Raw genomic sequence first — 15,807 nt, 5'->3', positions numbered from 1 at the left:
CTATGGTTATCGCAGTTTTACAGATAGGGAAAGTGAGGATCAGAGAAGCTAAATAACGTGCCTAAGGTCACACAAAGTGCTGCACTCAATATGCCGGCAAATTTGGAAAACTCAGCAGTGGCCACAGGACTGGAAAATGTCAGTTTTCATTTAAATCCCAAAGAAAGGCAATGCCAAAGAATGCTCAAACTACCGCACAATTACACTCATCTCACATGCTAGTAAAGTAATGCTCAAAATTCTCCAAGCCAGGCTTCAGCAGTATGTGAACTGTGAACTTCCTGATGTTCAAGCTGGTTTTAGAAAAGGCAGAGGAACCAGAGATCAAATTGCCAACATCCGCTAGATCACTGATAAAGCAAGAGAGTTCCAGAAAAGCATCTATTTCTGCTTTATTGACTATGCCAAAGCCTTTGACTGTGCGGATCACAAGAAACTGTGGAAAATTCTGAAAGAGATGGGAATACCAGACCACCTGACCTGCCTCTTGAGAAACCTATATGCAGGTCAGGAAGCAACAGTTAGAACTGGACATGGAACAACAGACTGGTTCCAAATAGGAAAAGGAGTTTGTCAAGGCTGTATATTGTCACCCTGTTTATTTAACTTATATGCAGAGTACATCATGAGAAACGCTGGGCTGGATTAAGCACAAGCTGGAATCAAGATTGCCGGGAGAAATATCAATAACCTCAGACATGCAGATGACACCACCCTTATGGCAGAAAGTGAAGAGAAACTAAAAAGCCTCTTGATGAAAATGAAAGTGGAGAGTGAAAAAGTTGGCTTAAAGCTCAACATTCAGAAAACTAAGATCATGGCATCCAGTCCCATCACTTCATGGCAAATAGATGGGGAAACAGTGAAAACAGTGTCAGACTTTATTTTTTGGGGGCTACAAAATCACTTCAGATGGTGATTGCAGCAATGAAATTAAAAGACGCTTACTCCTTGGAAGGAAATTTATGACCAACCTAGATAGTATATTGAAAAGCAGAGACATTACTTTGCCAACAAAGGTCCGTCTAGTCAAGGCTATGGTTTTTCCAGTGGTCATGTATGGATGTGAGAATTGGACTATAAAGAAAGCTGAGCACAGAAAATTTGATACTTTTGAACTGTGGTGTTGGAGAAGACTCTTGAGAGTCCCTTGGCCTGCAAGGAGATCCAACCAGTCCATTCTGAAGGAGATCAGCCCTGGGATTTCTTTGGAAGGAATGACACTAAAGCTGAAACTCCAGTACTTTGGCCACCTCATGCAAAGAGTTGACTCATTGGGAAAGACTCTGATGCTGGGAGGGATTGGGGGCAGGAGGAGAAGGGGACGACAGAGGATGAGATGGCTGGATGGCATCACTGACTCAATGGACACGAGTCTGAGTGAACTCCGGGAGTTGGTGATGGACAGGGAGGCCTGGCATGCTGCGATTCATGGGGTCACAAAGAGTCGGACATGACTGAGTGACTGAACTGAACTGAACTGAAGGTCACACTTCTAGTAAATAGCAGACCTGGGATTCTAAGGTAAGCAGTCTGGTTCCATTTCTGCCTTGTACACAGTTGCTACACTGAGGGACAGAATGTTCTGGAATTCCTTCAAAATGGAATTTGACTCAGTGAAGTAGGCCTGGGGAAAGAGAGGAGGGAAAGAAAGAGATGCAGACTCAAGAGGAATGAGATGCAGACTCAAGAGGAAAGAGAATGGCACAAGGAGGGATGTGGGGTCGTCCATGGGAGGGGTCATGAGGTAGAGGAGAGCAGGCTGGCCAGGAAAGTAATGATCACCCTAAAACCTGGGCTGGGGACTGTCTTCAAAGAAGATAATCCCTCCATTCAATGGCCCAGGAGAAAGTAGGCAGAGAAGGGAGCTCTTGGGAAAATGGAATTATTCTAGGGACAGACACTTAACATCCAAGAGACAGTGTGATGGTAAACAGGCCATCCATCCCCATGCTGATCGGGTTCTGGGAGAGGAGGTCATGGGCAGGGAAGTGTCAGGCCGCTCATTCCTTACTGCCTGAGCACCTGGCCGGTGCCAGAAATGGGGAAAACTATATAAAAAGACATAGTCTTGCCTTAAGGGAGTCATAGTCCAGTCCTGGGGGGAAGAAGACAGATAAAGTAAGAAGCATAATGTCTTGATCATGAGAATGATTATGTATGAGGCAAGCTCTAAGATTTCTTCCAGGGATTCCCTGTCTCTTGAATTCACATCCTTGTGTGATCCCTTCATTTGAGCATAGGTTGGATCTATAGACTTGCTTCTAAAGAATAGAATACAGTGGTCATGATGAATGTTGCATCTGAGATTAGGTTATAAAAAGACTGTGGCATGTGGCATTCCTCTCTCTGTCTCTTTGTATCACATGTGCTGAGGGAAGCAAGCTTCCATGTTGTGAGCAGACTGATGCCCCTAAGGAGTGGTGGGCAACTGAGGCCCTCTGTACAGCAACCCACGAGGAAGTGAAACCTGTCAACACCAACCACAGGGGTGAGCTTGGAAGTGGATCTGTTGGCCCTAGTTGAGCCTTGAGATGACAGCAGACCAGGCTGACTCCTCCACTCTAACTTTAAGAATGACCTTGAGCCAGAAGCACCCAGCTAAGCTCCTCCCAGAAACCCTGAGATAATAGATACTTGTCATTTTAAGCTGCTACATTTGGGGTTGTTTGTTACACAGCGATAGATAACTAATACGTGACAGCATAAAAGGCCTTTCCAGAGAAGCTTTAGAGAGGAAGTTATAGTCAAACTGAGATGTAAAGCAACAGATTTTGCCAAGCGAGAAAGGGTATAAACCGGAATAATCATAGAAACCAGAGTACATAGTCAAAATTTGAACTGGATGGTACGTAGAGTGTCTCTTAGGTGTGTTTGGGGCAAAAGTGGGAGATGAGGCCAGAAAAGTGAATAAGTGTATAACATAGGCTAAGGAGTTTCAACTACAAAATCAGATTTCCCTTCACGAATTACTGTGCAGAGATTTGGGTGGGTTATCCGAATGAGAAAGTAAAGGAAGGCCAAGAATCAGAAAAATCTTTAGAATATTGGGCCCTTTAAGCCTGTAAATTCAGCAGCCTTCACTGCAACTGATTTTCAAGGCTACAGTCCTCTCTGCCCCAGGAGTTTTATTTTATTCTTCGAATTATTCTTTATTGTCATTAATGTTATAATAAAATGTGATGCATGTAGCTTATTTCATGATTATGGGGCCCAACCAAAGACTTACTGACACTGTACAGCCCCACAGTCTCAGACATAGATCTTAGGGGTCCCTTGGAACTTCTGCACTTCACGTCATAGATATGGAAAATGGAATCGGGAATAGACCCTCGCCCTCCTTCTCATAGCCTGTAAAGGGCTCCTACCCTATTTGCAGCTTAGTTGGGGTTATAATGCGGTGGTTAGTGGGAAGGTTGTGAAGTCAGAGAGGCTTGGGTTAAAATCCTGGTTTTCTGCACCATCTTAGTGAGCTTGGATAACTTAAGCCCTCTCAGTCTCAATTTCTTCACCTATAAAACATGGATTGGGGTTGTGCCAACATTACAGCTTGTGCTGTGGATTAAATGAGATGACATGCATGGAGGGGTGTGCCTGGACAGGATATCCTTGCCAGGAATATTGGTTACCATTATCTGTGATGCAATGGAAGGTTCTCTCCCACTCAATCTTATTTTCTTTGTCCTGCCTTTCCCCTGTTGCTGACCATAGAATGATTAGGCGTATGACTCATGACTCTAAGTCCTAATTACATGTTATCAGAATCCATAGACTGGATGTACTATTATCTATGGCTGTATATCAATGTACCCCAAAACGAGGTAGCTTACAACGACGCATTTATCATCACACAGTTTCTGTGGGTCAGGTATCTGGGCACAACCTAACGACTTTAGGGTCTTTCAGAGGCTGTGGTCAAGGTGTTGGCCAAGGCTAGAGCCTCATATGAAGGGCTGGCTGGGGAAGCATGGCTTCCCAGATCACTTCTTGCTGGCAGGGTTCATTTCTTTGAAGGCTGTTGGGCTGATGGCCTCAATTCCTTGGTGACTGTTGCCTGGACGTCACCCCCAGTTTCTTGCCATGAGGTCATTTCATCAGAGCAAGCATACAAGAGTCAGAGTGAGAATGCCAGCAAGAGAGTCATGACCTTTTCTTTTTTGGTTATGACCTTTTGTAACCTAATCTCAGTGGTGGAATCCCACCATATCTGCCATATTCTATTTATTAAAAAGAAAGGACTAGAATGTCCTGGTGGCCGAGTGGTTAAGGATCCACCTTTAATGCGGGGACATGGGTTCCCTCCCTGCTCCAGGAAGATTCCATATGCTGCAGGGCAACTAAGCCCATGTTCCACAACTACTGAGTCCTGAGCACCCTAGAACACATGTTGCACAACAAGAGAAGCCCATGTGCTGCAACTGGAGAGTAGGCCCTGCTTGCTGCAACTAGAGAAAGCCCATTCGTGCCAATGAAGACCCAGCACAGCCAAGAATAAATAAATATATTTTTTGAAGAGTTTCCACAATACTAAAAAAAAAAATGTGAAAGACTGGATCCAGCCCACACTCAAGAGGTGGGGATTACAGAAGGACACACATATAACAGAAATCATCGGGGACCATGTCATGAGCTTGCCTACCATGCCAGTGGCCTAATTTGCATATATGTAAAACCTACAGCCAGATGGGTAGAAGTACAATTGGCATATATAGTGATATCAGCATGGTAGGATTTACAGAGGATAAAAGCTCACAGCTCAGTAACACTTGCTCCCATGGCAGGAATCCATCTATCTCTTGCTCTCCAGACACTTGAAGACTGAGTCTCTGTTCACAGACTCTGGTCCTCATTGTGATAAGCACCCTCAGGTAGGGTCCTCTCCAGAGTGATGGCTGAAAGAGCTACCAGGAAAAGAGGCTGTCTCAGCACTGACCTAGGGGTTAAGTACCATGACTTTCTACCCCAGTCCCTAATCTCTCCTCTCCTCTGCCCAACTGTGTGTGGAGGTGTGCATTAATAAGAAGGGTTACTTTAGATCGATGAGATTATTTTATACTGGGTGATCTTTTGTTATGTTGAAAAATCCTATGAAAAGTTTAAATTACTTGATGAGGCTGCTTCTGGTTGATTTCCAATTTTAATATCAAAACAAGTGGGGTGAATGTAATGAGGTTCATTATAGATCTAAGATATTTATTTATTTTTGGCTGTGCTGGGTCTTTGTGGCTACAAAGGCTTTTCTCCAGTAGCGGCGAGTAGGGGCTGCTCTGTAGTTGAGTGTGCAGACTTCTCATTGCAGTGTCTTCTCTTTTGCAGAGCATGAGCTCTAGGTTGCTCTGGCTTCAGTAGTTGCAGCTCCCAGGCTCTAGAGACTCAACAGTCATGGTGCACAGGCTTAGTTGCTCCGAGGCACATGGGATCTTCCCAGATCAGGGATCAAAACCGTGTCTCCTGCATTAGCAGGTGGATTCTTTACCACTGAGCCATCAGGGAAGCCCTCTTCTGGAGCTTTAACACTAGTCATTCTCTCCATTCAGACTCTGTGGTCACACGTCCACTTAGCCCATCAGCAGGTCTTTGAATCCCAATCCCATCAGAGCTTTAGGACCCTGTTGGGAATTTCTCTGGAGCTGGCTCAGGGGTGAAGGTTCACAGAAGGGAAGTGACCTTGGAATCCAAAGCAGGATTAGGAGAACAAGTGGAGTCCCCACCGCTCAGATGCCACGTTGAGCATCCATCCCAAAGGCATCTCTCAAGAAGCTCATATTACGTCTGAGACACAAGAGGTCAGCTAAGCCCACATTCAAATCTTCATTCAGCATCTCCTCCAGTGCTCACTGCTCTCTCAGGTATGTGTCCTTCAACTAACTATGTGGTCCTTGTCCCTGTGTGTTTACAGAATTTCATGGCCTCTGCATAATAGTCAGGAGACGTATACATTGTTGACTGCAAGTTATGAAGTATGAACTGAGATCCAGAGAGATGCAGTGACTCAGGGAGCAGGAGGCTGAGCCAGGGCTGGAATTCCAGTCCATGACACTCCAAATGCTAAGTGAAAATGAAAAGGGAAGCTGTTCAGTTGTGTCCGACTCTTGTGACCCCACGGACTGTAGCTTACCAGGTTCCTCTGTCCATGGGGTTTACCAGGCAAGAATACTGGAGTTGGTTGCCATTTCCTTCTCCAGGGGATCTTCCTGACCCAGGGACTGAAGCCGGGTCTCCTGCATTATAGGCAGACACTTTACTGTCTGAGCCACCAGGGAAGTCCAAATTCTAGGAAATTTCCAAAAGAGAGCTCAGGACCAGCTTCCAAGAGCCAGGACTTCTAATGAGTCCTAATCATGGAGGATAGTGTCCACATCTGTCGTCCCTGGAGATGGCTCTAATAAATGAGGATCTAGAGACCCCCTCCCACCCTGGCCTAGCCTTACGTCCTCCCCTCCCACAGCCCAGCCAGTGCTTATCCATCCCCCAAACTTCAGCTTGGCGGCCACACCTCTGACATGGCCACCACACCCCAGTCCCTGAGCAGGCTCCTACCACAACACAGATGCAAGGGGTTATAAGTGTTTGCCTCACCCCCAGAGCATGCATTCTGGAGGATAGGAGTTGGGTACCATCGCCAGCACCTGGCAGGGTGCCTGCTACCAAACAGGCACTTGGTAAAAGTGGCCGGAGCTTAGGGGATGATGTAGCCATTTCCCAGCAGGACCTTCCAGAACTGGTTGCTTTAAGTGAAAGTGAAAGTGAAGTCACTCAGTCGTGTCCGACTCTTAGCGACCCCATGGACTACAGCCCACCAGGCCCTCTGTCTATGGGATTTTCCAGGCAAGAGTACTGGAGTGGGGTGCCATTGCCTTCTCCGTTAACAGTGGCAAGGCATATTATATTTACTTGGAGCTGGTATACTTGGTGACAGCCTTAGTGCCCTCAGACACGGCGTGCTTGGCCAGCTCCCCAGGTAGCAGCAAGCGCACGGCAGTCTGGATCTCCCTGGATGTGATAGTCGAGCGCTTGTTGTAATGCACCAGGCGCAATGCCTTGCCAGTGATGCGCTCGAAAATGTCACTGACAAAGGAGTTCATGATTCCCATGGCCTTGGACGAGATGCCGGTGTCTGGATGGACTTGCTTCAGCACCTTATACACATACACGGAGTAGCTCTCCTTGCGGCTGTGCTTACGCTTCTTGCCGTCCTTCTTCTGGGCCTTGGTCACAGCTTTTTTATAGCCCTTTTTAGGGGCAGGAGCAGACTTAGCTGGTTCACACATGTCTATAATGACAACACCCAACTGAAATGATGCCCTGAGTTCTGTGTTCTCTCCATTACAGCACCAACCTCACTGGGTGGCCATAGAATGTTCTTTCAACTGGCCTCCTGCCTTAGTTTGTGTTCTTCCCAAAGTAGACCTTGAGGTAAAGGTCTGGGTGCAAGTCGTTTATGGGGGTGGGGACAGCAGGATGAACTGTGACTGAGGGGAGATGGTGAGCAGGGAGCAGGTTCTGGCTGTGTAACTGCAGCTCCATCCTCCTGGAGTACTGGGACAGGTGAGCTGGAACCCAGCTCAGGATTGATGGGCTGGGGTGAGGAAGCTCAGAAATGCATCAGCCAACTCCCCTTCCTCGGTGACTTCTCCTGTTCCTGGGCCACTAACTCCCCAGCACTGTCCTGCAGCCATTGGTGCACATGGAAACTGTAGATGACCTCTGGGGTAGGACAAGGGAATGTGAGAGCGAGGTGTCAAGAGAATCTGCTTACTTCTCATTGGGTGGCAAACGCTTTCATAAGACTCACAGCTGAAGCTTATTGACAGTTTGCTATGTGCCAGGCATGTGTATGATTTTATGTGTTGATAGTTTTCATGACCATGGGATTGGTACCATCAGCCCCATTTTAAAGACGGGGAAACTGAGACTCAGAGAAGCTACCTAACTTGTCCAGGCTGCTGAGTGGCAGAGCCCAGGCGTCCTTCCTGGGGATGTCTGATTTCTCAGCGGGTGCTCATTCCACCTCTAACAGTGCTTTACAGATGATGACGATTGGGTTTAAAAATGGATAACAGCAGGAATCCTGGAGACCACTAAAAAGTGCATCCTTAGGAGGTCTAGGCCTGGGGTGGCCACAGGCTGGGAGAGAGTGAAAAGGCAAAGAAGCAGGAAAGAGAAACTCCGAGCAAAGGGGCTACAGTCAGAGCCAAGCAGGAGACAGTGCATCAGGACACAGGAGGATCTGCTGGGTGCCCCAGGAAGGGCAGAGAACACCTCCAGCTGCACCTAGAGGAAACTTGCAAATCAGCATAAAGAGGTTTGTTTTTGTTTTTAAGTGTACCAAATGGAAGGGGCAATAAAGAATCAGTGGGACCCCTAGTCATGTATGGATGTGAGAGTTGGACTATAAAGAAAGCTGAGCGTCGAAGAATTGATGCTTTTGAACTGTGGTGCTAGAGAAGACTCTTGAGAGTCCCTTGGACTGCAAGGAGATCCAACCAGTCAATCCTAAAGGAAATCAGTCCTGAATATTCACGGGAAGGACTGATGCTGAAGTTGAAACTCCAATACTTTGGCCACCTGATGTGAAGAACTGACTCATTTGAAAGACCCTGATGCTGGCAAAGATTGAAAGCAGGAGGAGAAGGGAATGACAGAGGATGAAATGGTTGGATGGCATCACCGACTCAATGGACATGAGTTTGAGTAAATTCTGGGAGTTGGTGATGGACAGGGAGGCCTGGCGTGCTGCAGTTCATGGGTTCACAAGGAGTTGGACACAACTGAACTGAACTAACTGAGACCCCTAGATCTGCAGCTGAAATGACTCATTTGGGGGTGGCTGCTGCTGCTGCTGCTGCTAAGTCACTTCAGTCGTGTCCAACTCTGTGCGACCCCATATATGGCAGGCCTGGTTTATGGGTTGCCATATATACAGGCTTGCCCTTTTTGTGGTGATGTCAGAGCTGAAAGGACCCTCTCTTGTAGATCCTCTGACCAAGTCTTCATGGTTCAGATGGGAAACTGAGTGTGGCAGTAAGCAATCGCTCCCCCAGAACCACACAGCAGAACCGATGGGCAAATCCGGTTCTCACTTATGCACTGATCGTTTCCACTGACACACGCATCTTGGGAGCCTCCCAGTGAACTGTGCAAAGGGGATCAAGTCGGTTCTTCCCCCGGCCCCTGGCCTCATCACCTTCATCTGTAGACAGCAGAGAGATGCTGCCTTGCTGTGCGGGCTGTGAGGGTAAAAGGAGTTGGCAGATTCGGCAGATGTGAACCTGCCGCTGATCGCCCAGCCCCCAGTTGGTGCAGAGTTCACGTGGCACTGACCCCTAGCGCCGATGCAGCCCAACCTACAAGGGATTCTGGGCCCACAGCTGCAGCCAGTGATGTGGGGCGGGCACAGAGGACCCTCCCACCAGAAGGAGGAGCCTCTCATAAGCGCTCTGCTCCTCGCGTGCTGAGTGGCGGCCATCAGCGGGAGCTGGGAGTCAAATATCACCCCCTGGTTTGTGAGCAATGCCCAACAACGTCCCAGGAGCGAGGACTGGAGCAGAAGGGGAGAAGCAGACAAGGGCGGCCACCCTGCTGGGACAGTCAGGCAGAGAGGACCTGTAATTACCGTGGGACTCCCGGAGAGTTTCTTGGTCTCTCTGCTCCTCTGTCCCCACCTGTGAAATGCACGATGGAGTGAGATGGCTAAACTGTTGTGATTTTTGCAATCTTGGGACGTGAGGACGTGTCATTTGACTGCGTTTGGCAAAAATCTTCCTGCTGGCTGGAGGTGCATGGCTTGGAGGAAGACGGAGGTGGGTGATTGTGGTTTGACTCAGTTCAGCTGTTGTGACCAGGTGGAATGCTGGGCGAGGCATGGAGTGCCGTGGCGTGGGAGGCATGGCCCTACCTTCTGGGAGGGAAGGGGGCTGCCGGCCACCAAAGCTAACATTGATGGGCCCTTCTGAGCACTCCGACTGCTTGCATTCACTGCATCACCACCAGGCCTCACGGGGTAGGTAGGGGATGCCTGAGGGAATCGTGGAGGAGAAGAGGTTTGAGCGGGTCCTGGAAGGATGGGTAAGGTGGAATGCGGGTGGAAGGGCACCTGCCTTGGGGCAGATGCAAGGGAGCAGGAAGATGATTGAGCTAGGGCAAACATGGAGGGCTCCAGGGGGAGAAATCTGGCCCTGGTACTCAGTGGGAAGTGGCTGTGAACGTGGGCAGAGAGGAGTGTGGGATTCGCACTGAGTGCTGGGAAGGCTTCCATGGCTCCCTGAGTACCCTTCTACCCCCTCCTCCGCCCAGGTATGGAGTCCTGCTGTGTTTGCAGGGTGTGGGGGGATGATGAGCGGAGTTGTCTGACTACAGAGACTTGGCTGCCTGGATTAATCTGCCTCCTGTTTTGCTGCTGAGAGCACAGTCTCCAGAGGAAATTTGTTGCTGTTCTAGTTAAGGTCCAAGTGCTCCATTCTTCAAGGGAAATATAGCACAAGAGACATCTTTAGGTTGTGTGAGAGCGTTCAGCCGTGGGAAATAGCCAGGACAGAATATGGGAGTCAGGGTAGACAGTTGGGGTGTTTGGCAGTCAGGATGGGCTGGCCTGAGGTCTGCTTATCTGGATTTTTTAAATGTTGCACAAAGGCCCCTTTTGCCTTTCTTTGTGGTTCCTAGCATTTATGGATCCAAAGATGACTATAGAGATCTGAACATCTCTCAAGGAGCTCTTTAGGATGTCTGCTGGCTTCCTTCATGGTCCAGATCCAACACCGTCAGGGTTGGCTTTGTGGTTCACACTGAAACGTCACCAAGATGTTTTACGAAATGAGTGCAAAACAGTGTAAATTGAGAACTCAATTTCTTAGTAATAACATGTATTTAGTGTGTTTGGAAGGAAAACAGCCTAAATTATAGGCAAGTGGGATGATCAAGATCTGACATAAACATATCAGCAAAGATGAAATGCAGACACAGAAATCAGGAAAGCCTTTCTCATACCAGGCAGGGCATGTTCCCATGCCATCTCCTTCCCTTGGCAGAGCTGGTGGGACACATCACAGGCCGGCAGGGGCCGGGCCTTTGGCTAACGGTGCAGGCAAAGCCTGGGTTGCTTTGACCTTTGGGCCCTGAGTCACCTGGAGGAGGCGTTTCAGTGCCGTGTTTCAGACGCTGGGCAGAGCCTTTGCGCCTGGGACCAGGGGCTTTCCAGTGGGCGGGGCTCTGCAGATTTGGCCAGACTGCCTGCTGCGGCTTCTCCTCCTCCTGGCTGTGCTCACAAGGGATCCTCAGCTTCTGAAACTCAACTCATATTCTTTTTGGCATCTCCTGCTGACTTCTGTATTGGTTTGTGCTCACTTTCCCTCTTGTACCGAAATCATCTCTATTTACTGATTCTTGGTGCTGCAAAAGCTCAAGTACTGACCCTCCAGGCTTCTGTTTTTGTCTTCTTTGCCCAGGTCTGTGATTTCCTGGGTATAAACAATGCTTGATCTGGTTTATAGCAATTCCTAAGGATTGATTGCCTTTTAAAAAATCTGCCAAAGAGAAGTGCCTGGAATGGCAATTATTATTTTTATGAAACAGGGCAGAGATGTTGGGCCTGGTGAACATTTTTGCCCACTTCAGGGGAAGGTTGTAGGCAAGGTGGGGGTTTCTTGAAGTCAAAAATTTCTCAGTCTCTCTGAAAGTCCTTAAGAGCGAAGGGTTGGTTTTTGCTTTCTTATGTTTTAATAGCTCTTGTCTAGACATTCAGGAGCCTTGTGCTACGTAACATGGCTCAGCAACGTTTATTTATTTAATAAAGCACTTTTGCATATATCAGATTGTAGTGGTTTAGAACATAGATATTGAAGACACGCTGCTCACATTCAAGTAATGGGCTTGCTGTTGTAGGCTGTGTACCCCTGAGAAACTTGCTCTCCCTGGGCTCAGGTTTTTTTTTTTTCCCACAAAATGGGGACAATTATATACTTAAGTCACAATTTATTGTGGGGTGGATAATAAGACATGTATCTAATAGATCTACATAGGCATCAACTACTACTACTATTATTATTATTACATTTACTCTCATGGTCAATTGTTTAGGCTATTACCCCGGCTCCCAGCTGCTTCTTGCATGTGCATTAGCTCCAAGCCCCATAAGCTCACCTGGCCCCCGATATTTGGAGAGCTCCCAGGGGCCACCTCACCTGCACATGGCATCAAGCCCACTTCCTGGGTTACACACATGTCCTGGCAGGCACAGTCTTTGGCTAATCACCCCTGTCCCTCTCAGTCCTGCCAGACACTGGGGTGGCTTCATTGGCATCTCCAGGTGTGACTGCCTCTTGCTCTGCTAAGACAGTCTGGGAGTCCTTCCAGAACCATTGGAGGGGCCAGAGCCTCTAACTGCAGCGTGGTCCAGAGTGGAGCAGGGAGAATGGCTCGCTGCCTGTGGATTTGCACTCTTGACACAGGGCTCAGCCCTTCCGAGGTGGGAGCTTTCCACCCGCCCCCCCCAGAAGAAAACCCAGCCTGCCTGACATGGGTGAGCAGTGGAGGTTTTTCTGGAGATAAGACCGAGCATGTGCTTTCATTCCCAGGTGGTGCGGTGGTAAGGAATCTGCTTGCCAATGAGACACAAGAGATGCGGGTTTGATCCCTGGGTTGGGAAGATGCCTTGGAGTAGGAAATGACAGCCCCCTCCAGTTTTCTTGCCTGGGAAAATCCATGAACAGAGGAGCATGGCGGGCTACAGTTCGTGGCATCACACACAGTCGAGCACGACTGAGTAACCGAGCACACACACGCAGCAAACCATCTCAGAAACACACTTTTTTTTTTTTTTTTTTAAAGCGTACTCGGATTCTCTTCCCACTCATCTTCTTCCTGGAGGCCTCCCTCAGCCTTTCTCCTTCCCTTTCCTTTTACTTATTTTTGGTTATTTGGAATCATTTCCATGCTTTGCCTGTCCCCTGGTATCTTGCTCACTTCGACCCCCAAGGTGCCCATCAGAACTGCTTTTTAACACAGGAGACCCCTGGTTATGAACGAGTTCTCTCTCATACCAGCTGCTGTGAAACATTTCTTCCTATGTTGCATAAAATGGGGTTACCACACCTTGGGGGTCATTGCCTTCCGCCTCGAAGACCAGCTTTATCATCAGTGTTTTCAACTGTACTCAATTCTAGATTGTCTTCCAACTCACAGCAGCTCATGCTGCAGAATTTGCTTTGTCCAGTGCCAAGCCCTCCTGACTTAGAGATGCCCAGGGTGTGGTGTCAGGCTCTCTGGGGATGGGTGGCCCGCTCCCCACTGGCTACAGTTGTCTTTACAACAGGGGTTCCATGCCTTATGCTACAGTTACCCGTTGAGAATACCCAGTGATGGCCATCCTCACTTAAGACCAGCCCATCCCAGTCTGTACCTTCAGGAAGGTTACCAAAACTCCCACTCTTTTACTGGATCCATGTGAGGGGCCATGACCTCAGAGTACTCAGGGGTCAGGCCATTTGTGCCCCAGCTTCTACCCATTTGTGGTCAAAAGGGCTTATCTGGCTGGATCACAGAGCACCTGCATCTGAATTACCTGGTGAATGTGAAAAAAAACTTGCCTGGGCTTTCCCAAGCCCTAGCAAACCAGAAGCTTGGGGGTAGGGATGAAGAACTTGAATTTTTAGCCAAAGTCCTAGCTAATGCTTCTACACGCCAAGGTTTGAGAATCACTTCTCTAGACCCCTCAGAGCCCCTCGCTGAGCCACTGTGGACATGGCATGTGAGTGAGAAATCAGCTGCTGTGTTAAGCCACTAAAATTTCAGGATAAATTTATTATCACAGCCTGTGTACTATGTCGCTTCAGTTGTGTCCAACTCTGTGTGACCCCATAGAATGTAGCCTACCAGGCTCCTCTGTCCATAGGATTCTCCAGGCGAGAATACTGAAGTGGGTTGCCATTTCCTTCTCCAGGGGATCTTCCCAACCCAGGGAGTGCACCTGCATCTCTTATGTCTCCTGCACTAGCACCACCTAGGAAGCCCTGTTATCACAGCCTAGCATTACCCCTACCAATATCCAGGCTAAACTCGTCATCTCTCAGTGTGTGTAATGAGATTTTCTTCAAGCTCCAGTGACAGTGCCTGGTGACCCAGTCCCTGACGGCAGTGGGTGGGGCTGGGACACCAGGGTGTCAGACGTCAGGAGTGCTCACTCTCGAGTCTGTCCCAGTGCGGGGTCAGTCCTGGGGAGGTAGCGCCTCGTTAAATTTCACACCCTGGGATCTTCTCTTGCCTCACCCTGGTCCTGGCTCTGGAAAGGACCTTGGAAGAGCCCAAGCTATTGATCTCAGCATGGGTGTCGGGAGCTCCTGCTTCTTTCAAGGAACAAATAAACATGATCTATACCTTCACCCTCCTTCATGCAGCAAAAACTTGCTGACACTCGCCTGTCAGGGCTAGGCACTAGCTGTGACTAACCTGAAAATGAAAGTCGCTCAGTCATGTCTGACTCTTTGTGACCCCGTGGGCTATATATATAGTCCATGGAATTCTCCAGGCCACAATACTGGAGTGGGTAGCCTTTCCCTTCTCCAGGGGATCTTCCCAACCCAGGGATCAAATCCAGGTGTCCTGCATTGCAGGTGGATTCTTTACCAGCTGAGCCACAAGGGAAGCCTGAGAATACTGGAGTGGGTAGCCTATCCCTTCTCCAGGGGATCACACAGTCAAACGAGGAGGCAGACAAATAAGGAAATCATGGGGCCGTTGGTTCTGAAAGGAGGGGATGAGCCGAGAGCTCGGGGGTCGGGACGAGAAGAGGCCAGCTCAGCTCCCCTGGCAGACGACGATGGGAGAGCCTCACAGAGTGGTGCCTCATGCTTGTGCTTGGAGCAGGGTGGGGTGAGTGTAATTGATGATGCTCGTTCAGATACCCCAGTTGGCTGATAATTTGTAACAGGGCTCTCAACATCACTGAAGCACAGACTTGGTCTGGCTTTCTAGAGAGGGTGATTCCAGAACACTCACCCACGGAGGAGGGCACGTGCCAAGTGCTGGTGCCTGGTCATAGGAAGTGCTCAGGAAAGGTCACTTCTGTTGACTGGAGTTGAGCTGTGGGAATGGTCAGAGGGAGAGAGGAGGTGAGAAGCTCTATAATGAAGAAATTGATGAGAATTATTAAAATTCTTAGTAATAGTAAATGAATATTTAGGATTTGCCAGGCATGGGCCTGAGCACTTTACCTGTACAGAGGTCACCAAAAACCCCATGAGGGGGATACTTGTATTCATCTCCCGTGCCAGCTGTGATAAAGCACCAGAAACAATGGCTTAAAACTGCACAGACTTACTGTTCTGCGATTCTGGAGCTCAGGAGTCTGATTCTCACTAGGCTAAAATCAAGGTTTTGGCAGGCCTGTCTTCCTTTTTGGAAGCTCTAGGGGAGATTCATTTCCTTGCCATTGCTAGTTTCTGGAGGGCACCTGCATTTCTTGGCTCATGATCCCTTCCATCTTCAAAGCCAGCAGTATCAGTTGAGTTCTTCTCAGCTGCCAACACTTTGGTTCTCCCCTGCCTCCCTCTTCCCCCTTTAGAAATGCATGTGTTTACATTGGGCCCACTAGGATCATGCAGGCTAATCTGTTTATCATGAGATCAGCAAGCTTAATTCCATCTGCCGTCTTGATTATCCTTTTTTAGGTGACTTGACATGCAGATCCTTGAGGATTAGGACATGGACATCTTTGGGGAGCCTTATGCCTACATGAGAAAGTACTGTTAATGAAAGAGGTGTTATTAAAGGGAAAACAAGCACTACTACCCCAATTAGAAAGTTGAGCACCGC

General features: G+C 48.5%; 1 protein-coding gene and 1 long non-coding RNA gene across 3 annotated transcripts in view; one reads left to right on the top strand and one right to left on the bottom strand.

The window, feature by feature from the left end:
* Window positions 1-6,890: 6,890 nt before the first annotated feature.
* On the bottom strand, window positions 6,891-7,271 carry LOC147360220 (histone H2B type 1-C/E/F/G/I-like). Its single transcript, XM_086335164.1, has one exon. The coding sequence runs from the start codon at window positions 7,269-7,271 to the stop codon at window positions 6,891-6,893; it is 381 nt and encodes a 126-aa protein (XP_086191290.1).
* A 2,130-nt stretch (window positions 7,272-9,401) lies between these two features.
* Window positions 9,402-15,807, top strand: part of LOC147360219 (uncharacterized) — a 71,798-nt gene continuing 65,392 nt past the window's right edge. The window contains exon 1 of one of the 2 annotated variants that reach the window (XR_015139010.1): window positions 9,402-9,803. This is a non-coding gene — a long non-coding RNA (uncharacterized LOC147360219). The remainder of the gene's footprint in view (window positions 9,804-15,807) is intronic. The other variant, XR_015139009.1, reaches the window with a different exon arrangement.

The sequence above is a fragment of the Bos grunniens genome, chromosome 13 (genome assembly GCF_055505025.1).
Source record: "Bos grunniens cultivar Pamir isolate PY7600 chromosome 13, Bosgru_T2T1.0, whole genome shotgun sequence".
NCBI lineage: Eukaryota > Metazoa > Chordata > Mammalia > Artiodactyla > Bovidae > Bos > Bos grunniens.
Note: the sequence above shows the minus strand (reverse complement) of the source record. Positions and strands in the feature narration are given on the sequence as shown.